At 49.1% G+C, this 21351-nt stretch overlaps 1 protein-coding gene across 1 annotated transcript in view; it reads right to left on the reverse strand.

Annotated features, from left to right (window-relative positions):
* Positions 1-2952: 2952 nt before the first annotated feature.
* Positions 2953-21351, reverse strand: part of RASGRF1 (Ras protein specific guanine nucleotide releasing factor 1) — a 61406-nt gene continuing 43007 nt past the window's right edge. Inside the window, exons 13-27 of the mRNA XM_082199479.1 lie at positions 21134-21216; positions 19849-20097; positions 19036-19409; positions 18646-18771; positions 18089-18259; positions 16531-16637; positions 16030-16142; positions 15218-15278; positions 13570-13673; positions 13138-13222; positions 9518-9715; positions 7747-7826; positions 5992-6109; positions 5681-5749; positions 2953-4484 (exon numbers count right to left, since the gene is read on the reverse strand). Coding sequence (XP_082055605.1) covers positions 4392-4484; positions 5681-5749; positions 5992-6109; positions 7747-7826; positions 9518-9715; positions 13138-13222; positions 13570-13673; positions 15218-15278; positions 16030-16142; positions 16531-16637; positions 18089-18259; positions 18646-18771; positions 19036-19409; positions 19849-20097; positions 21134-21216 — 2031 coding nt within the window. The 3' untranslated portion in view covers positions 2953-4391. The remainder of the gene's footprint in view (positions 4485-5680; positions 5750-5991; positions 6110-7746; positions 7827-9517; positions 9716-13137; positions 13223-13569; positions 13674-15217; positions 15279-16029; positions 16143-16530; positions 16638-18088; positions 18260-18645; positions 18772-19035; positions 19410-19848; positions 20098-21133; positions 21217-21351) is intronic.

A 21351-nucleotide genomic window follows, 5' to 3' on the forward strand; every position in this document is an offset into this window, starting at 1 on the left:
CCATTCTTCTTCAAAGAGCTCAAGGTGGCGGACCTGCTTCTCCCCAATCTCATTTAATCCCCACGTGGCACAAAGTTAAACTCTGGAACTCCCTCCCACAGGAGGCAGTGATGGCCATCAACTTGGAGGCCTTTAAAAGAGGATTGGACAAATTCATTTGGGGGGGGGGAGCTATTGATGGCTGCTATGCTCTGCCTTCAAAGTTGGAAGCAGCAATTCTTTTGAATACCAGTCTCTGGAAACCACAGAAGTAGAGAGTTCTCTTGTGCTCGGATCCTGTTTGCAGGTTTCCCACAGACATCTGGTTGGCCACTGTGGAAAACGGATGCTGAACCAGATAGGCAACTGGCCTGATCTAGCAGCCTCTTCTTATGTTCACAGCACCCCTGGGAGCAGGGATTTTTCCCCCAGGGGGAACTAGCCAGAACAGTTCCCGTGCCATTGCCATTCTAAGTGAAGGAGGGAGGTGTTCATGGTGAGTTCCGGCACCTCTTTGTCCATAAAAATAGCACTGCCTATGACGTAGGTTAGGCTGGGAAATGCAGTCCCTGCCCCCATGAGCTTAATGGGCGAGTGGTGATTTAAAACCTGGTCCAAGACTCTCACCACTACACCACACTGCATTTCAGTGGTGGGGGCAGAAGCAGAGTGAGAGCCCAATTGGACCAGTTGTTTTCAAGCTTGGACTCCCTCCCTGTTTTCTTCTACTACTCCTGCCCCAGCTTACCTCCAGCCTGTCCCAACCTGTTGCCCTCATGGTGTTTGGAGCTGCTACTCCCATCAACCCAGCCAGGACCAGAAGGTTAGAGCAACTCATCCCTTTGGCTGCCAGAGGCCTCCTTGCCTTTCCCATTGGGATTGATCCTAGTCAAAGGGTTCATCTCAGTCAAAGACCCCTTATGCACGGAAAATCCCAAGTGTAGGCCCCCCCCTCCAGCCCCTCTGTTGGGCCCCTGGAACTCTCCGCAGGCCACATTCCTTCAAACCTCAAGTGTTTTTGGTGGGATGGAACATGTGTCTTTGAATTCTGTTATCAACCATCTCAGACCCTTTGATGATCAGCAGGTGAGGCTTCGCTGGTGGTGCCATCTGGTTGGCGTTGACCTGGGACAGGGCCTTTTCTGCGGTGGCTCCCTGTTTGTGGAATGCCTTCCCTAGCAAGATTGCATCTGTCAGCATCATTATTGACTTTGAGGAGGAATTTAAACACATTCATATTTACCCAAGTGAATGTGGTGGCTGAAGGACACTGGTCCTGCTACCCTGAGATCATCCGTTGAGATGGTGGGTGAAATTCACCTAACAAACTTGAGTGAAATGGCTTCTGCTTGTGCAATAGAGCTTTCCCTTTTTCCACCCCACCCAAAAAAAAAAGACTCGAGGGGCAGCTTGGGAGAACCTCCAGAACAGTACATGGCAGAAAGGGGACAGTTCCCTCTAGCAACCTGACATGCTTATGCAGGCAGAAAATTTGTAAGCACAATGTTGAATTCCACCCATAGTTTCTAACTTTTTAGGATGTTTTAGGATGTTTTTAGGTTTTTAATCACACACACACACAGACATAATTTTTTTAATATCACATCTTTTTCTCCAAGGAGCTCAAGGTGATGCAGATGGCTTCTCTCTACCTCATTTAATCCCCACAACAACCCTGTGTGGTAGGTTAGGCTGACAGGCAGTGACTGGCCGAAGGTCACCCAGTGAGTATCATGGTCAAGTGAGGATTTGAACTCTGGTCTCCCAGGTTGTAGCCTGATGCTCTAACCACTACACCATGCTTGCTCTCAAACCACACACACACACACACACACACACACACACACACACACACAATTGCTGTGTCTGCTGCCCTGGGCTCCTTCAGGAGGAAGGGCAGGATATAAATGGAGTAATTAAAATGAGCAATAAAATAAACAATGCCTTGTTTATCTGGATGGAAGACAGAGAGGGATGTGCAAGTGTGTGCAGAAAGTGAGCTAGCGAAGGAAGGAAATATTTCCATTAACTGCACAACCCACTTTTGCCTCTGGCCCTGCCCACTTCTTGGCTGAGACCCTTGGAAGGTTACCCATAAGGCAGTGGTATTCAACCAGGCTGCTGTGGCACCTTGAGGTGCCTTGAAGGATGGTCAGGGGTGCCACAGGCAACACTGGCCTCTGCCCCTCTTCCTTTCCTTCCCTCCCTCCTCTGATGCCCTCTCATGTCTCTGCCTTCCAAAGGCTTGCACAGTGGTTTGTTGCAGCAGCCCTGGCTACAAGCTCTCCGGGTGAATTGTGCCTCTGGGGCTGGCCAGGGGGTGCTGGTTGCCAGGAGCTGAGGCAGACTTGGAGTAAGCAAGCACACAGGCAAGGGAGCCCAGCCAGCCAGTCCACCAGCCCTTGCTGTTAGGAATGGGCTGACAAGTCCCAGGCCCCTGTGGGGCAGTATGAGGAGGCATGTTTCTTTGGGGCAGGGAGGGGCAGCTCAGAGACCAGGGACAGAAGCAGCGGCTGCCCAGAGGACTTTCAAGGAGAGGGGAGAAGAGAGGAGGTTGAGGTAACACTGCATAAGGGAGGATGTTGAAGAAAGGATGAGAGGCTGCCAGCTCTGCTGGCAAGGGGTGGCATAACTGGGCTTCTGAGCCCCACAGGGCTGCCGCAGAAAGAATGCAGTTGGTCAAGGAAGTCATGGACTCAAAAAGGTTGAAAACCTCTGCCATAAGGAAACATGGCCCCCAGCTTTGCTGCATGGCTAGTAACTGGTGATTGATGGGTTACAACAGTTACCACTCCCTGTCTTCCCATAGAGTTCCTGCAGACCGTCCTCCTCTCAGGTGACCTTCTGCTTAGCCATATTTTGGGTGTCTTAACCAGGCTTTTCTAATGAACTTGGCAACCTCCCCTGCTTAAACTTGCCCATCCCAAACAGCTCACCCTGATGGGTCCAAAATACACCTTTTCAAAGCCACTGTTCACCCTGAGATAGAATAGATTTATTAGCAAGAGGTAATCAGGAAACATATATTTTTACAAAAATGGAAATTTTTTCCTTTTCCCAAACAAACAAGCTGTAAGTCGAAATATTTTAGGTCTTGAAAGAGAATTCTCATACCAATGGGTATTGCTTACAGCAAAAGGTTTTGTTTTGTTTTTTCTTCTTCTGGTTTTTCCGTTACTGTGGAGCATGCCTGCCACTCAAAAATTCACCTGGGCTTATATCCTGTACAATGTAAAAAATACGTGATAATATTCACAGAATAAGCAGTACATTACTGTAGTCCTGCTAGCAAGTGGTTAGACAGGATTACAGTATATGTAATAAAAACACTTGGCCATTCCCCTCCCTCCCTCCCCTCCCCTCTCTAATTCTACATTATGTTACTAAGAAGAGTCACTAAAGTCTACGGACGGAGGAGCGAAATTCACACAGAGCCTCTCAGGAGGGCGATGAAGCAGGAAGGTTCAAAGATATGGTTGGTCTCTGTCTGTCTGTCTTCCTCTCGTGGCTGGCCCAAGCCACCTGGGTGCTTGAGGCAGGAAACCCAAATGGTGGTTGTCTCCTTCCTGCCCTGCTTCCCTACCCATTTATGTGGGGACAGACAGCACCCCCACAAAAGGGAGTCCTCTTGCACCAAGAGTACCTGTTCCCCAGGGGAGACCTGCCTGCCTGTCTCCTTCCTACTCTGTCACCCAAACCCTACTGCTCCACCTTGGCCTCATTGAAGAGAGCCACCATCTTTCCACTATCAAGCCTGTTTTGCCCAGTTGACCACCACGGGTCAGATTCTCCTTCAAGCCTCTCTTATCTCCTTGGCAACAGGAGGTCAGAGTCCCCTTGGCTCTCTCTGCTCCTGCCGCTGCTCAGTGAAATGCGTCCTCAAGAATTTGCTTTCCCTTATTACATGACTTGTATTGGGGGACTTAGCGGTTGCCGTCCGAAATGACTCGGAGTGAGTGTGTGTGTTCCGTAGCCCCCCTCCCGGCAAAATGGAAGGCCGTGCCCAGATTGCAGAGGCCTGGAAAGCAGGCAGCTGTTCCTCAGGTAAGGAGGGGCTCCCTTGTGCAATGCCCCACATGCCCCCATGGGTGGCTTTCCCGGCTGCCACCCCCTCCGTCCCTCCCCCCGCCCCCAGTGCACGCACGCAAAGAATCAACAACAAAGAGAACGTAGCTGAATAGGAACCAGGACTGCAGTCAACAAAGTGGTCTATGCCGGACTCCTCAGGACAAACGGTGGCTAGTCAGATTCTAAGGACAAGGAGAGGGGTGGTGGTGGTGGTGGTGGGGTCTTGGAGAAGCACATACGAGGAAGTCAACTGAGGGTTCCCAAAAGAAACAAACAGCTGCTATGTACAATATGGTACATGGTGTACAGGGAAGGGCCCCCAAGGGGCTGCTGCCACTCTGGACTCAGGTGGGCAGCTTTGGCTCTATCTGGAGCGAGGCCTCGTAAAGACCCTCCTCGTCCATCACAAAGGACTGGTCCAGGAGGTACTGGGTGACCTGGAAGAGAAAGAAAACGGAGAGAGGGTGAAGGAAAGGGAGGCAGCAAGGGGTCAATGCTGCTCCCTCTGGACCTAAGGGGAGAGAGCCCAGTGTTGTGAGCTTGTTGTCAGATGGCTGGGAACAGATCTGTTGGTCTTGGGATACCGTGCAACAAACTAACCATAGGGTTCCTTAATGGCCTCAGAAGAAGCACCTGCCAGATCAGGCCCATGGCCCATCTAATCCAGCATCCTGTTCTCACAGTGGCCAACCAGATGCCTGTGGGAATCCCGCAAGCAGGATTTGAGTGCAACCGCGTCTCTCCTCCCCTGCAGTTTCCAGCAACTGCTATTCAGAAGCAGACTACCTCTGCTTATAGTTTCTCTCTCTTTATGGGAGCTAGTTTTGTAGGAAGTGTTCAGAAGCATTGCTTCCTCCAGCTGTGGAGGCAGAACATAGCATTCATCTTGGCTAGTAGCCAGGGGCGCGGACTTATAAAAAATATTGGGGGGGGGGGCTGGGAAAGCTCATGAATAATAAATAAGCTCATGAATATGCAGATAAAGTGGCACCGCCTCCTCGTGAGCGAATAGGGGAGAGCGTGCTGCGCCTATTAATCAGCTCCGAAGGAAATTGGGTGGAGCTTTTGCTCGGGAGGGAGGGCAGGAGGCATGCAGCCCGACCCTGTGCATTTTGGGCTGGGGGAGGGGCGGCGGTGGCGCTCTGCTGGAGGGGCGCCCGAGATTATTGGGGGGGCAGAGCCCCCCCAAACGAATTTTTGAGGGGGCTCGGGCCCCCTCAGGCCCCATGGAGTCGGCGCCTATGCTAGTAGCCATTGATAGCCCTCTCCTCCATGAAGTTATAAGTACCTTCCTCAGCAACAGTTACCTAGGAACAATTATTCAGGAATATATCCTGTTCTCACAGGGGCCAAGCATATGCCTATAGGAAGCCTGCAAGGTGGATCTCAAGCTACAGCCATTGTTTTTATCCAAACAGTCTTCCCCAACTTAGTGTCCTCCAGATGTTTTGAACCACAGCTCCCATCAACCCCAGCCACCATGTCCACGCTAGTGGAAGATGTCCTCCAAAACATCTGGAGGGCTCCAGGGTGGAGAAGGCTGCTTCCAATTGAGCTCTCAGACACCCTCACCTCTGGGCAGTGGGTGCAAGGGACAAGCCCGACCCCCCGAAAGGGTCTGCAGTGAAGTTACCTTTGCCTGATGCTCAATTTTGTAGGCCGTCTGCTGGAACTGCCTGATCTCTCGGATGATATGGGAGATCTGTGCAGAAAGAAAAGAAATTGGTGCTTATGTTTGTGCTCCCGGAAATAAAAGTTGTTGGGGAAACACTCAAAGCTCATGAAATAAAAGGGCCTGAGGCTGGTGAATGGAGTAATCAGGGGGTTCACATCTTCACGGACTATCCTTTCGTCAGGCTATTCTTGACATCTGATCAGACTTATGAAACCTCCTTATGATTTGCCCGTTCTCCCTGCCAAAAGGCACTGTGCCAGGAAACTTACCATCCTCATTTTGGAAAAATTCACGAGGCCGTCTTCAGTGTAATTGGGGGTGCCCTCCTCAATGAAGGCCAGGTCTGTCAGGTACATCCCTAGATATGGGACGCAGGGTGGATCGCAGCTGGAAGGGAGAAAAGAAGTCCCACTTAATGTGATGGGCTTAATGTGATCCAATAGTCTTTCTCCTGAGTTTCCTCTTTGGCCACAGTTCATACAGGCACTGTCCTCACTCCATGTCAGCTCAGATGGGTTCATAAGCCGTCACCACAGATTACACCCTGCAGGGAGAGCTTTTGTGTCCCTCTCACATCAAGTCTGATACTTAAGAACATAAGGAGGGTCTGATGGATCAGGTCAATGACCCATCGAGTCCAGCATGCTGTTCTCACAGAAGCCAACTGGATGCCTGTGAGAGGCAGAGCCAGTGGCCATCAATAGCCCTCTCCTCCTTCATGACTTTGTCCAATCCTCTTTTTAAGCCATCCAAGTTGATAGGCACCACTGCCACCTGAGTGAACTCCATAGCTTAATTATGCAATGTGCGAAGAAGGAGTTCCTATTATCTGTCTTGAATCATCCAACGTTCCGCTTCATTGGATGCCCGCCAGTTGTAGCCTTATGAAAGAGGGAGAAAAACTTTCCCTGTTTCAAGCCATACTGTATTTTTCGCTTTATAAGACGCACCAGACCACAAGACGCACCTAGTTTTTGGAGGAGGAAAACAAGACAAAAAATATTCTGAATCTCAGAAGCCAGAACAGCAAGAGGGATCGATCCGCTCCACAGTGAAAGCAGCAATCCCTCTTGCTGTTCTGGCTTCTGTGATAGCTGTGCAGCCTGCATTCACTCCATAAGACGTACACACATTTCCCCTTACTTTTTAGGAGGGAAAAAGTGAGTCTTATAGAGCAAAAAAGAAGGTACTTTCCAATGTAGTCCACATCAAGTATGAATGAGTTCCCAGCTTTGCAGACCCCTCTCCCTTGCGCAAATAGGAATGTCTTAGAACTCTGGAACCTATGAGATTCTCTGCATTCAGTGCAGAGGCCAAAACATTCCTCCCTGCCCTCTGAAGGGCCTCTTCCCTTTTACAGTCTCTTGTGCCTGGTTGAATAGCTGGTTTCCCTTCCCCCTTGCTCATGAGGGGCGTGCAAAGTCCCAGGGGCTGGAGGCCCAGCTGTCCAGCATGCTACCCACCGTGACTCTTCCTCCTCAGCTGAGGCTTTGAGCAGGGAGAGACAGTGTTGTGCAGTGGTTAGTGTCAAACTAAGACCTGGGAGAGACCAGGGTTCAAATCCCTGCTTCTCAACCTAACCTACCTTCCAGGGCTGTTGTGAGGACTAAGACCTGAGTGATCAGGGTTCAAACCCCCACTCGGCCATGAAGCTCACTTGGGTGACCTTGGGAGCCAGCCACTCTCCCTCTCAGCCTAGACTACCTTGCAGGGTTGTCTAGGGGGTTAAACGAGGAAGGGGAGGAGCAGGTGAGCCACCTGGAGCTCCTTGGAGGAAAAATGTGGAATATAAATACAAACAAACAAATACATAAATAAAGCTGAACTTTCTCAGGTCCTGGCAATATCTGCCAAATACCTAGTGGGAAGGAGCACTTGCTGGAGGTGTTCACAGGTGTGCCATGCTTTGTCTTTCTGTGTGCGCATGCACATACCTCAGACACCACACAAGGTCTCACGTTTTGCAAACAAAGGCATGATGGGCACCACCCCCAGGCGGACGAGCTCTGCTGCCAGCCACTTACTTTTTCAGGGCCTCCCTCAGATTCTTGAAACGGCCTTCCGAAGACACCAGGCGCTGCAGCTTGTCGATCAAAGCTTTCGTCTGAAAAGAAAGACATAAGGCAGAAAGTGCAGACTCTGGTTAAGGAAGAAAGAAGAATCCAGGCTGGGGTGGGGGGGGGCGCCTTTTTGGGGAATGATACCAAGGATCTGCTTCTGAGCTACTGAAAATCAAATGGGTGCTTTGGTCAACATGGTGAAGAGGCACGCCCAGCAAATTCAAAAAGCATTTTGGAATCAAAATCAGGAAGCAGGGCAAATATCAGTTGGCCAGGGAAGCTTCATTCAATTAGTTGTACCAAATAATCCCAGCTTGCAACCCTAGAATCATAGAATTGTACAGTTGGAAGGGGCTCAAAGGGTCATCTAGTCCAACCCCCTGCAATGCTGGAATCACAGCTAAGTTGCCTAATAGAGACAACTGGGCTGAAGGCAACACAGAAGTTCAAAAATGGGGTAGGGGGTCACTTGTGAAATTGCCTTAAGACCACAGAGGTTCCAGCTTAATGTTTTCTTTAAGTGAATCCTGCAGAAACTGAAGCTGAGCCAGAAATCTGCTGCATCTGGTTTGGCTGCACTTTTGTGTTATGAGGAACCATCTGAGCATATGATAAGTATCTGCGGGGAGAATGCCAGGTCTCAGTTCCAGCAAAGAAGGAAGTTCAGCCTCTTAAGTGGTCTGGCAGGGGAGTTCTGGATGAAAGGAGGAAGCAGGAGCTGCACAAAATAGGCCAAGCAAATCTCTCTGCTGTGGCTGGGAGAGGGGGGTGGCTACATAGTAAAAAAATCTCAGCACTCCACAGCTAGCATGTGCCTCTGCACATAGACTGGCATGCAGCAGAAGTCAAAGATCAAACAAAGCCAGTCATTGTGCTGGGCTGCATGGATCGGTGCCCAGTTCTCATGATTCTGAAGGAATCTGCATTCTCAGAAGCTACCAAGTCAGACCAATAATCCCTCTAGCTTTACACTGACTGGCAGCCATGGCTCTTCAGAGTTCTTGTTGGGGGGGGGCTCCCATCCCTACCTGGGCATGCCACCAAGAACTGAATATTTTACCTTCATGCAAAGCAGATGCTCAACCACTGAGCCCTTTTCCCTGAATGATTTTAGATAGACAGACAGACAGACAGACAGATGATATAGATTGATGATAGATAGATGTAGATGATAGATAGATATAGATAGATAGATAGATAGATGATAGATAGATAGATAGATAGATGATAGATAGATAGATGATAGATAGATAGATAGATAGATAGATAGATAGATAGATAGAGAGATAGAGAGATAGAGAGATAGAGAGATAGATAGATAGATGATAGATAGATAGATGATAGATAGATAGATGATAGATGATAGATGATAGATGATAGATGATAGATGATAGATAGATAGATAGATAGATAGATAGATGATAGATAGATAGACAGATGATAGATAGATGATACATAGATAGATAGATGTGTTTGTTATTGCATCAATTTTACTAATAGTGAGCATATGCATTTAAATAAAATAAACCCCACAATTATTTTCTTATATTATTATTTACTACTATGACAGCTCTCAGAATTTCAATATATGAGAGTCAGGGATTATTTAGCTGCAGTTTCTGCCTTGCAGGGGGGTTTGTTCAGATGGCCCCTCGGGGTCCCTTCCAACTCTACAATTCTACGAGTCCAAAGTGACCCCAGAGCTTTGCCTCGTGCTCCCCGCTGGCATACCCACCTGCTTGGACACCTTCATCCATGTCTTCTTCAAGCGGAAGATGGCACTGCGGTTGAAGGCCGAGGTGATCTCAAGGACCGCGTTGTAGTTGTGCAAGCAGCGGCAGATGTCGGCCACAGCCACCCACTTTTCGATGGTGCTCACCCTGGCGGTGATGTCCTCGTTGTGGAGGATCTCGGAGGCGATCAGGTTGCTGATCTGTAGGGGGGGAGGGGAGCCGCACAGGCCGGCGGTCATCAGGACCGCCTGTGTGCCATTTAAAAGGATCACAGAGCCCTGAGCTCAAGCACAAAAAGATGAGGACAGGAAACCAAATATACTTTTATCTCTGGGGCATGCATGGACTTGACAGGGCTCTGAGTTCACAGAACTTGTCCGCAGGCTGGCTCCTAAAGCCTGAGGTCACCAAGGTTTCGCCACATTTTTTGCTGCCCCCTACTGGACATCTACCAGGGACGCGGGTGGCGCTGTGGGTAAAACCTCAGTGCCTAGGACTTGCTGATCGTAAAGTCGGCGGTTCGAATCCCCGCGGTGGGGTGAGCTCCCGTCGTTCGGTCCCAGCTCCTGTCAACCTAGCAGTTCTAAAGCACCCCAAGTGCAAGTAGATAAATAGGGACCGCTTTATAGCGGGAAGGTAAACAGCGTTTCCGTGTGCTGCGCTGGTGCTGGCTCGCCAGATGCAGCTTCGTCACGCTGGCCACGTGACCCAGAAGTGTCTGCGGACAGCGCTGGCTCCCGGCCTCTTAAGCGAGATGAGCGCGCCACCCTAGAGTCGGTCACGACTGGCCCGTACGGGCAGGGGTACCTTTACCTTTTTACTGGACATCTATCTATAACTAAGATGGGTAAAGAGTTTGAAATCCATATGTTTTCCATGTTCATCTTTAAGGTGCCGCAAGAACCTTGGTTGCTGTTTTGCTTCAGCTGACTAACAAATTCATTATGGCATAAGGTTGTTGTTGTTTCCAGCAGGTGCATGAAGTGTTATCCAGAGTTGGGGGTCTGTTGCAACCTAACTATCTACACACACTTACACAGGATTGTAAATAGGGATATCAGAAAGAAATGAGACACAGGAAAGTACAGATGGGGATAATTACGTTATGAACAGTGCCCATATGAACAGACATCCTGGCACCGAAGGACCAGGTGCGCAGCCTGGGAGTCATTTTGGACTCGCAGCTGTCCATGGAGGTGCAGGTCAATTCTGCATCCAGGGCAGCTGTCTACCAGCTCCATCTGGTATGCAGGCTGAGACCCTACCTGCCCGCAGACTGTCTCGCCAGAGTAGTACATGCTCTAGTTATCTCCCGCTTGGACAACTGTAATGCACTTTATGTGGGATACCTTTGAAGGTGACCCGGAAACTACAACTAATCTAGAATGTGGCAGCTAGACTGGTGACTGGGAGTGGCTACCGAGACCATATAACACCGGTCCTGAAAGACCTACATTGACTCCCAGTATGTTTCCGAGCACAATTCAAAGTGTTGGTGCTGACCTTTAAGCTCTAAATGGCCTCGACCCAGTATACCCGAAGGAGCTTCTCCACCCCTATCGCTCAGCTCTGAGGGCCTTCTGGCGGTGTGCAAGAAGTGAGGTTACAGGGAACCAGGCAGAGGGCCTTCTTGGTAGTGGCGCCTGCCCTGTGGAACACCGTCCCATCAGATGTCAAGGAAATAAATAACTATCTGACTTTCAGAAGACATCTTAAGGCAGCCCTGTTTAGGAAAGTTTTTAATGTTTGATGTTTTATCGTGTTTTTAATATTCTGTTGGGAGCCACCCAGAGTAGCTGGAGAAACTCAGCCAGATGGGCAGGGTATAAATATATTATTATTATTATTATTATTATTATTATTATTATTATTATTATTGCTACTACTACTACTATTGCTATTACTACAACTACACACATCATGTGATAAAAACCTCTGTCCTGTTTCCATCCACAAAAAATAGCTCGGAACATAAGAAGAGAACAAAAGCCTACTGGATCAGGCCAATACCCTATCTATTTCAGCTTTCTGTTCTCACAGAGACCAACCAGATGCCTATGGGAAACCAGCAAGAAGGGACCAAGCACAGGAGCACTCTCCCTTTCCAGCAATTGCCTTCAACTGTGGAGGCAGAGCATAGTTATCATGGCTGGTAGGCATCAATAGCCCTCTCCTTGATGAATTTGCTTCACCCTCTTTCAAAGCCATCTAGGTTGGTAGCCATCAGCTCCTCCTGTGGGAGTGAGTTCCACAGTTTAACTATGTATTGCGTGAAGGAGGACTTTCTTTTATCTGCCCTGAACCTCTTGGTGAACTGTAATTCAGCATAAAAAGGGAGGTCAATAAGGGGGATGGAGCTTCAGTCTTCATTAGGATAATAATACCTTTTATTAGGACAAAGGAGGAAAGTGTCACAAAGTGTGGCAAGCTTTGGGGTTCTCAAAAACTGTTTAAACTTGGCAGCCTCAGTTCGAAGTAGTAAGGTCAGTTTCAGAGAATTCTGGGAGTTGAAATGATCATGATATCATTATGGCCATCTATGCTTTTCTGCATTTCATTTTCACCTGGCCTCAGTTTTAACAATCCCTGCCCTGCCCCCTGCCTCTGCCTCTGCCCTTTCCAATCACATGTGCATTTCCGGCACCTCAGGAGAAAACTTCAACTGTAATCTACAAGTGCTAATGCTATTTAGAAGAGAGAAGGAGGGGTGGTGGTTTTGGAGACTGGTTTAGCCAGTTGGCCATTTGCTGAACAAACATCAAAGCTTTCCAGCCATTCCATGTCAAGCAGACCCTCTGAAATCCTACCAAAGTCAAACTTCTGCCTGAGTGCTTTCCTTCTGAAAAGGAGAGCTGGTCCAGATTCTCACAGGAGGAGGAGGAGTTTAGACTTGATATCCCGCCTTTCACTCCCCATAAGGAGTCTCAAAGAGGCTAGTGTGGTGTAGTGGTTAAGAGTGGTAGTCTCATAATCTGGGGAACCGGGTTCGCGTCTCTGCTCCTCCACATGCAGCTGCTGGGTGACCTTGGGCTAGTCACACTTCTCTGAAGTCTCTCAGCCCCACTCACCTCACAGAGTGTTTGTTGTGGGGGAGGAAGGGAAAGGAGAATGTTAGCTGCTTTGAGACTCCTTCGGGTAGTGATAAAGCGGGATATCAAATCCAAACTACTACTACTACTACTACTACTACTACTACTCTTCTTCTTCTTCTTCTTCTTCTTCTTCTTCTTCTTCTTCTTCTTCTTCTTCTCCTCCTCCTCCTTCTCCTCCTCCTCCTCCTCCTCCTCCTCCTCCTCAATCTTCTTTCCCTTCCTCCCCCACAACAAACATCTCTGTGAGGCTGAGAGAGGCTGAGAGACTTCAGAGAAGTGTGACTAGCCCAAGGTCACCCAGCAGCTGCATGTGGAGGAGTGGGGAAGCGAACCCAGTTCACCTGATTACGAGTCCACCACTCTTAACCACTACACCACAGAGGCAGATCTGGGAACAAGGACCTCTCCAGCCCGGCCATCCACTGACTGCAATGCTATGTGACACCGCTCCCTCTTCCCCAAATTGGGAGCAGTCCCTCTTGCATCTGGGCTCCTCCAAAGCTGTTCAGAGCCCTAGAGCCCGAACTCACATCATTGAAGTGCTTGGTGTTCTTCATGATGTACGGAGTCCTCTCGTTCTTCTCCAACTTCATCCAGCCTTGCCCAAAGAACTCTCTGAAAATGCAAAGTGGTAAGAATATAGAAATGTTAGAAGAGCCTGCTGGATCAGGCCAAACGGCCAAATCTAGTCCAGCATCCTGTTCTCACAGTGGCTACCCAGATGTCCCCATGGGAAACCAGCCAGCAGCATCTGAGCCTAGGATCAGGATCCTAACCTACCTCACAGGGATGTCGTGGGGATTAAATGGGGGGGGGGGGCAGGGAAACATGTCTGCCACCTTGAGCTCTTTGGAGAAATAGGCGAAGAAGAGAAATGAAATGAAATGAAATAAATAAATATTGTCTTCTCCATACATGCCAGAGATGGAGAGGAGGAAAAAAGAAGCCTCTTTGTGACTCACTCATAAGGGATGGTTTTGAAGACCAGGTGATCCAGCAAAGTCATCTGCTCTGCGATTTCCAATGCAGAGTGATTTTCAAAGGGCTCCGCCTTGACTCCCGCAGCCTGGAGAGAAAGAAGACAGCCCCAGCATTTATTTAAGCCCCTCAATGGAAGCAAAGACAACAAGGGCAGAATCTGCTGGTAGCAAGCAAAGACTCAGAGAGCTACTATGGGGAGGTCCCTTTTCCTCCCAGGCCTTGCTCAGCCTCTTCTTCAATGGGGTGAGCATCTATGCATATGTGCACACGTGTGTGTGTGTGTGTGTGTGTGTGTGTGTTGTGAGCACCAGCTAGAGTCACAGAGGGCTCACCCTGAGGCCTGTTGACATTGGAGGCCAGGCGGGCAATACCTACAAATTGCCTTACCCTAAATATGCCCATTCCACTGCTTCGATTCACAGAACCGGCACTGTTACAGGTGCCACAGAGTGGCAGCATCTACATCTTGGAACAAGAGGCAGCATGACAGTAGTGCTGAGCTTGGACTGCAGAGGCCTGCTTCATGATGAGGATCCTCTCTAAGTGGGAACTCTCCCCCCCCCCCAGATGTCAGTTACTCCTTTGAAATCCCAATAATGTCCAGATGTATGGCAGCCCTACCTTAGAAGTTTGTTGACGTGAAGGGGGGGGGAATGCCACTCTGCACTCCAAGGGGCTCCTCAAGTGCTTGGCACAATGCACCAGTTTTGCCTCTTTGCACACACAAGAAGGGGAAGGGATCTAGCTCAGTGGTGGAGCATCTGCTTTCCCTTCACAGAATCACAGGTTCGAGCCCTGGCTACTCCAGATAAGGGTGAGGATAGACTCCCTGCCTGAAAACCTGGAGGGCTACTGACAGTCAGTGTCAACAATATGGCCTAGATCAGTGATGGCCAAACTTGCCCCTCCAGCTGTTTTGGGACTACAGCTCCCACCATCCCTAGCTAACAGGACCAGTGGTCAGGGATGATGGGAATTGTAGTCCCAAAACAGCTGGAGGGCCGAGTTTGGCCATCATTGGCCTGGATGGACCAAGGTAAAGCAGGAACTTCCTGCGCAAATGAAAATGCCCCCTGCTACTCCGCTTTCTTGCAAAGTAAAGGGACATCTACTCTGTTCTGCTCTTCTCTTTGGAGGAATTTCCCAAAGTGGTTTTGTCTTGAGTGGGGCTCTGGACTGGAAAGCCCTCACTCCCTTTTCCTTTTTGCTGAGAAAAGTGCAGGATGTTCCCGGATAAGCCACTTGACTCCTGGGCAGGCAGCCCACTTGCCATCCATGAGGGACATTCCTGTTCTCTGCTTCACTTCTAAAGTGGCTGTTGAAGAATTTTGCCCCAAAACTTCCAGCATTGACGCACTGGTGCAAGCAGGCGTATCCTTAAAATGGCCCTTTGCATGACGACCGGGGAGTTACACAAAAACCACCCAAAGACACTTAGAAAAAGCCCAGCAGGCTCTCGTAATTTATGTTGGGTTGTGAAATGCTCACTAGTGGGCGATGAAAGCATCTCTTTCCCACAAAACACAAAGGGATCGGAGGGAAATAAAGGCAGAAGGGAAATAAAAAATAAGAACAGCTCTTCGTTGTGATCCAGTTGTGGGAGGACAGAAATTGTGGGAGGACAGTTACCATTTGCAGGATCTCTTCCAGTGTGATCTGATTGTCTCCAGGGTCCTCCTGAGTCAAGGTCCTGAGGTGCAAGAGACAAATGGCAGCATTGGAATAAAAGAGCCCAAAGCACATGGGAGATTTTCATTGCTTCCCCCAGAGAAGCCTCTTTGCATCGAGGTGGAAAGGCCTAGGTAAAACATCACTCCCTCTCTTTTAAAAATAATAATGTACTGCCAACCCTTCAGCAGCAGGCCCCAGGCGGATTACAGCAATTTAAGATCCAGAAAGTAAAACAAATTGTAGTCACAGGGATAAGGTGGGTCCTGGAAATACACATCTCAAATGGCAAAGGCCAGCATCAAGAGATGCAACTTCAGCATTCCCTGAAGCTGTATAATGAAGGTATCAGATGCACCTCTGTGGGAAGGGAATTGCGCAACTGAGGGGCTGCCACAGAGAAGGCCCTCCCCTGGGCCACTTCCTATGGGCCACCAGTTGCCACCACCTAGACCTACCTAAGCAGCTACCAGTGAAAAGAAGGGAGAGGGCCCTCTTGGTAGTTCCTCCACCAACTTTTGAGGAACTACCATGAAGATCCCTCTGCGCCTTCTCACTGCTAGCTGCTTTAGTTTAAGTGGTGGCAACTAGCGGCTCACAGGCCCAGCCCAGTGTCTCAACGCTTAACTGTACCCTGGTCTATGAGCACCCTCAGCCTCACCCACACCACACTGAGTGTGGCAGTGGAGAAGAGCTGGGTGGCCAGGGATTCAGCCCTGCCCTTGGCCAGCTCACTTGTCAGCCGACCCCAGATCTGCAGGAGGGTAACTTGCCTGATGATATTGGCTGCTGCCTTCCTCTCTTGTGTCAGCAGTTCTGGGTCATGGATGACTTCCTCCAGAAAGCTGATCACTTTGCACTTCAGTTCATCGTTTGTTTCAAAATCCTGCAAAAAGAAAAATAGAAATGTTTGGGTGTTATTCCACTAAGCTACATTCAAAGTACACCTATTGAAATTAATGGGCCTAACTTAGTCCTGTTCACTCATTTCAATGAATCTACTCTAAGACTTAGTTTAAAAAAACCAGCCCCTATATCAATTCTGCATTTTCACAAGTCAGAGCAGTGGCTCCCAAAGTGGGTGGCATTGCCCCCTGGAGGACGGTGGGGTTATCTAGGGGGAACACTAATAGGCAAGGGGGTAGCAGGAGGTGTGAATGATTATCAGACTTCGAGAAGCTGGAATCACTGGACCAAGTTCATCCATCTCGTTGAATTAATTAAACTGTTACCAGTGCAGCTTCCTGCCTCCACTTGTTCTGGGAGCAGCATACCTGGGAGTGCTTGGAGACCCAGTGTCTCAGGACATTGAGGACCCGGTTGGTTGCTGCCCTCCTGATCACAAATTCCTTGTCGCCATTCCTTTGGTCAGGGGGGAAGCCTGGAAGGATAGCAAGGAGCACAGAGGAGGCTGAGTCAGTGTCAGAGCAGGGGACGGGAAGAGGCCGTGCAGGGATGCCTGGGAGGATAAGCTCCAACCTAGCTGGGAGGTCAGGAGGGTTGCCCAGACCCTGCCTTCTAAGACCCGCCAAGTTCTCCTAGATGGTGAGATTTAGCCAACATTTAAATGCCAGCTGAAAACTTTTCTGTTCCACCCAGTTTAAGACTACATCCTCCCACAATGGTTAATTGATGTCTGTTTTTACTTTTTTATATATGGTTTTTATTGTGTGGTTTTATGTTTTTATTGCTGAAACTGCATATATCGTATTTTTTCTGTCTATAGGACGCCCCCTTGTATAAGACCCCCCCCCCTATTTTGGGGGACTCAATTTTAGGAAAACGAGAGGAGATGGCCCAAAGTTGTTGAGTCTCTCCCCCCAAGCAGCTGTGGACAGGAAACACTCCCTAGATCGTTTCCCACATGCAGCAGCAACAGGGGAAGTTGCGCTCCTGGGAGCACAACCTCGTCTGATGCTGCCACACAGGAAATGATCCAGGGAGCACCCGCCGCACACAGCGGCATTGGGGGAAGTTGCACTCCCACCAACAAGCTGGCTGGTGGCGCGCAGCTTCTCCACGCCCCCCCCCCATGCCACTGTCCATGTATTGGGTGACCCCAGTTTTTGATGTGATTTCTGAGTCAAAAAACCTCGTCCAATACATGGGAAAATACAGTATATGTATAGCTTGGGGGCACGGGGTGGGGAATAGGCTGTATGTCAAGACCTGTCTAAGTCCTGGAATAGCCAGTCCAGCTTCCTGGTGAGGAAATGAGCCATTAAGGAAACAAAGGGAATAGTTCTGTGCTAGATAGCAAAAGGGTGGACTCTACTCCCTCAACTGGCTGCCAGTTAGAAAGGCAAAAGGCCAGAGTTGAGAGCTGAGCTTTGTGAGCTAAAAGCTAGAGGAAGCGGGCAGGTTGAAAAGGCAGAGAGAAAGAGCCATGCCTGATTTCTGTGGGAATCCATGGCTGTAGCTATAGGAAAAGCAAGGCCGTCTTGGGGTGTTAATGTTATGAACCCATCCATCGCAGGCTCAGGTTGTATATATGTGTAAATAAACCATATATCATAAAGACACTACAATTTCCGCTATACTTCATTCCAAAGCAAACACAAATTCTGGGTAAGCTCCTAGAACCTCACTCTGCTTGGAGACTGGGGTGTTGTGAAACACACACACAAGCATGATAATAGTGATATACAAATATTAAATAAATAAATCCCTCAGCAGCACATTGCAAGTGTTAATGCCCTACCTTTCAGGATACAATTCCTGCAAAGGGAGCATGCAAATCAATGAGGATTTTGCAGTGTCCCCACGGCCTCTTCTCTCTGCAGAGAAAGTGGGGTGGGGCCCCAAGAAGGGGAAGAATCCCTAATCTCTCACCTGCACTGGCAAGGGACATCCTCCTGTACTTCTCTTTGGTTGGCGTGCCCTCATTGGCGCCTGCGGTTGCGATGGCAAAGGCTGAAGCAGCTGAGAGGGCACTGCGAGTGTTGTCTAGCTCCCGGCAGGATGTCATCACGACCCCATTGTTATAGGAGAACAAAGGGAATTCTGCATCAGGAAGAGGGAGAGAAAATTCTCATTGAGCTTTCCTCTGGCATGAAACACTCCCCAAGGGCTCCTTCCCTACTTGCTGGCTGTTAAAGGAGACTCAGAGAGGGCTAGATCCTTCCCCAGGAACTGCACTGGCAAACACTCATCGACAAGAGTCAACAGTCTCTCTCAAGTGGTCTGTGCAATGGTATTCAGAAAGGCATGGCTGAGAGCTGATGTTCACCACCGTATTATACAACAGGAAGCCCTTCTTCATACAGCACATAGGTAAACTGTGGAACTCGCTTCCACAGGAGACAGTGAAGGCCACCCACTTGGATGGCTTTGGATGAAGGCCGGACAAATTCATGGAAGTGAGGGCTCTCGTTGGCTGCTAGCATTACCTGAGGAGTTTTTGCCTTTGACCAGTTTTGGGGTCGTGGGCGATTTGGTTGGCGAGGTCTCCGTTTCTGCCTCATCACTCTGGTTGGGATCCATGTCAGACTCTTCTCGGACCGACGTCTCTGGGCCTGGTTGGAGCAAGCGGAGGCATCACTTAAGGATTTCACACAAAAGAACTTTCTGATGGCAAGAGCCGTTCGACAGCGGAACGGACTGCATTGGAAGGTGGTGGACTCTCTATGACTGGAAGGTTGTCCTGCCAGGGATTCTTTAGCTGTGATACCTGCATTGCAGGGGGTTGGACTAGATGATCCTACAGTTCTACAATTTTATTACCCCCTTCCTGACCCTGATCTACACAGGAACATCCCCTTCCTCCAGAAATCACTTACTTTGCTTGTTCAGAAGGGTCTCCTCCGGCTTCTCTGTGCCCGCCTCCCCCTCATCGGAGATCTTGTTGGAGTAGTTGCTGGCAGAGACGTAGAGCTTGTTGATGTCCAGAGTGGTCTTGCTGAAGGGCGACATGGAGGAGTACATGCTGGCGTAGCCATTGGAGGAGCAGCTCAAGGCAGCCAGGTCCAGGGCCTTCCCACCTGTGATGATGGGGATGTTCAAGGACAGCTTCCTCCTCCGGCTTGGGGAAGAGGACTTGGTGATGGAGAGGGGTGGTGGGGAGGAGAACTTCCGGTTGGCTCGCGGAGACTTGGGAGGCTCCCCATAAAGGAGCTTGGTGTTCTGGCTGCTGGCGAATAGGAGCTCCAGAGACCTGGTGGGCAACAAAACCAGAAGAGACCTCATTGACTCTCTGCACCTGATATCACTTTCCCTTTTCCTTTCCTTTGTCCCATCCCCAAGCAGTACAGAGGCTGGAACTTCTAATTGCTGGGAAATCTACCTAGTTGCCCATCTAGCCTAGCATCCTGTTCTCACAGTGGAACAACAGATGTCTGTGGGAAACCCGCAAGCAGGATTTGAGCACAAGAGCCTTCTCCTCTCCAGTGGTTTCCAGCAACTGGTCTTCAGAAGTGTTGCTGCCTCCTACTGTGGAGGCAGAGCATAGCCATCCTGGCTAATAGTCATCAATAGCCTTCTCCTCCATGCATGGCGTTTTCGCCTCACCTCCTCAAGCCCATATTGCATTTCTCAGGAGAAAGTATCCTCCTCCAACAGGGGAGAAGAGGAGATGACACTCCTGCAAGACTCACCTTGCAGGAATTGCACTGATGGGCTTCTTGTAGATAGTGATCAGCTTGTCCAAGACAATCATAGCCGTGGTGAAGACCCGGTAAGAGTGCAGGAAGGTGTTGAGGAAGTCGATGCTGAGGAACCTCAAGTCTGTCAGCCTCTCCAGGAGCCGCTCCACACTGGCATAGCGGATCTGGAGGACTTTGCAGGAGTTCATTGTTTTGCTGAATCGGATGTCAACATCGTCACAGTACAAGCTGGTGTCAGACCTGGAAAGTGAAAAGATGCAGATAAATGGCAGCATGGCAAACCATCATTTCCTTCTGGCCACAGAACATAGGGGAACCAGAATATTCATGGGGCCCATGCAAGCATTCTCTGACAAACTGGGTAAGCTGGTTCAGTTGTCCATTCATCATTTTATTTGTTTGCCGCTGCTCCATAACAAGGATCTTGCTCACAGCCGCTTTAAACGAAGGAAGCAAGAATACACCTCAACCCGCCCCATAGTTAGTACCTATGAACATATGTGGTGGGACCTTATTTTGGAATAAGGTGTTTGCTGAGATCTCTTTGATAACTAAATAAACTGTTACTCCATATTTCCACCTGGTGCTTTTGAACTTGTCTATGGAAATGGTACGGGGTTTGAAAAACAAATAACTTATTTCTCATCTCTTAACAGCAGCCCAGGGTTGTGTTGCCAAATTCTAGAAGACCTTTAATCTTAATAATTTGGATTGCTGGAATCCTAGGGTTTGGCAGATTGCTTTTCTTGAAAACATATTGTGTATCTAAAGGGAAAAGTCTGAACAATTTTTTTAAAAAAATAAAGTTGACCAGCCACTTACGCCTAATTTACTTATGCAGGCATCCCCAAACTTGGTCCTCCAAATGTTTTGGGACTACAATTCCCATCATCCCTAGCTAACAGGACCAGTGGTCAGGGATGATGGGGATTGTAGTCTCAAAACATCTGGAGAGCCGAGTTTGGGGATGTCTGTACCTATGTGATAGAAACCTTGGATACACAGCTGAAAAATAAATAAATCTATGGAGAGCAGGGTAAACCAGCTTCAGAAAGAGCTTTTTAGGCTTTCTGCCTTGCTTACTGGGGTCAGGGAAGGTTGTGCAAGGGCCCTGGGATGCTCACACATCCCTCTCACAACAGAGGCAAGTCTTCCAGGACTGCATCACTGGGACCCCAGCTCCTAATAGGGTGGAGAACAGAACTGCAAGCCAACAACGTCAAAAGCACTCCATGAAAACTACCTTCCTGTGCCTCCGTTCGTCTCAGGCACTTACTTGATCATCTGGGGGACGGTGACTTTTGAGTTCTCCTCAAAGGCATTCATCATGAGGCCATTGCAGCGGATGTTATCCACGCACTGAAACACACACACAAGAGTGAGGTGGATGGAAAATGAAAGCTGCATTCAAAACTGTGGAAAACAGCAAAGGGGCTGCAATTCTGCAACAGAGTTCTGCATTGGTGAATTTTTCTGAGGTGTCTGGATGTCTGC

Source organism: Podarcis vaucheri (assembly GCF_965113315.1).
Source record: "Podarcis vaucheri genome assembly, chromosome: 14".
Lineage (NCBI taxonomy): Eukaryota > Metazoa > Chordata > Lepidosauria > Squamata > Lacertidae > Podarcis > Podarcis vaucheri.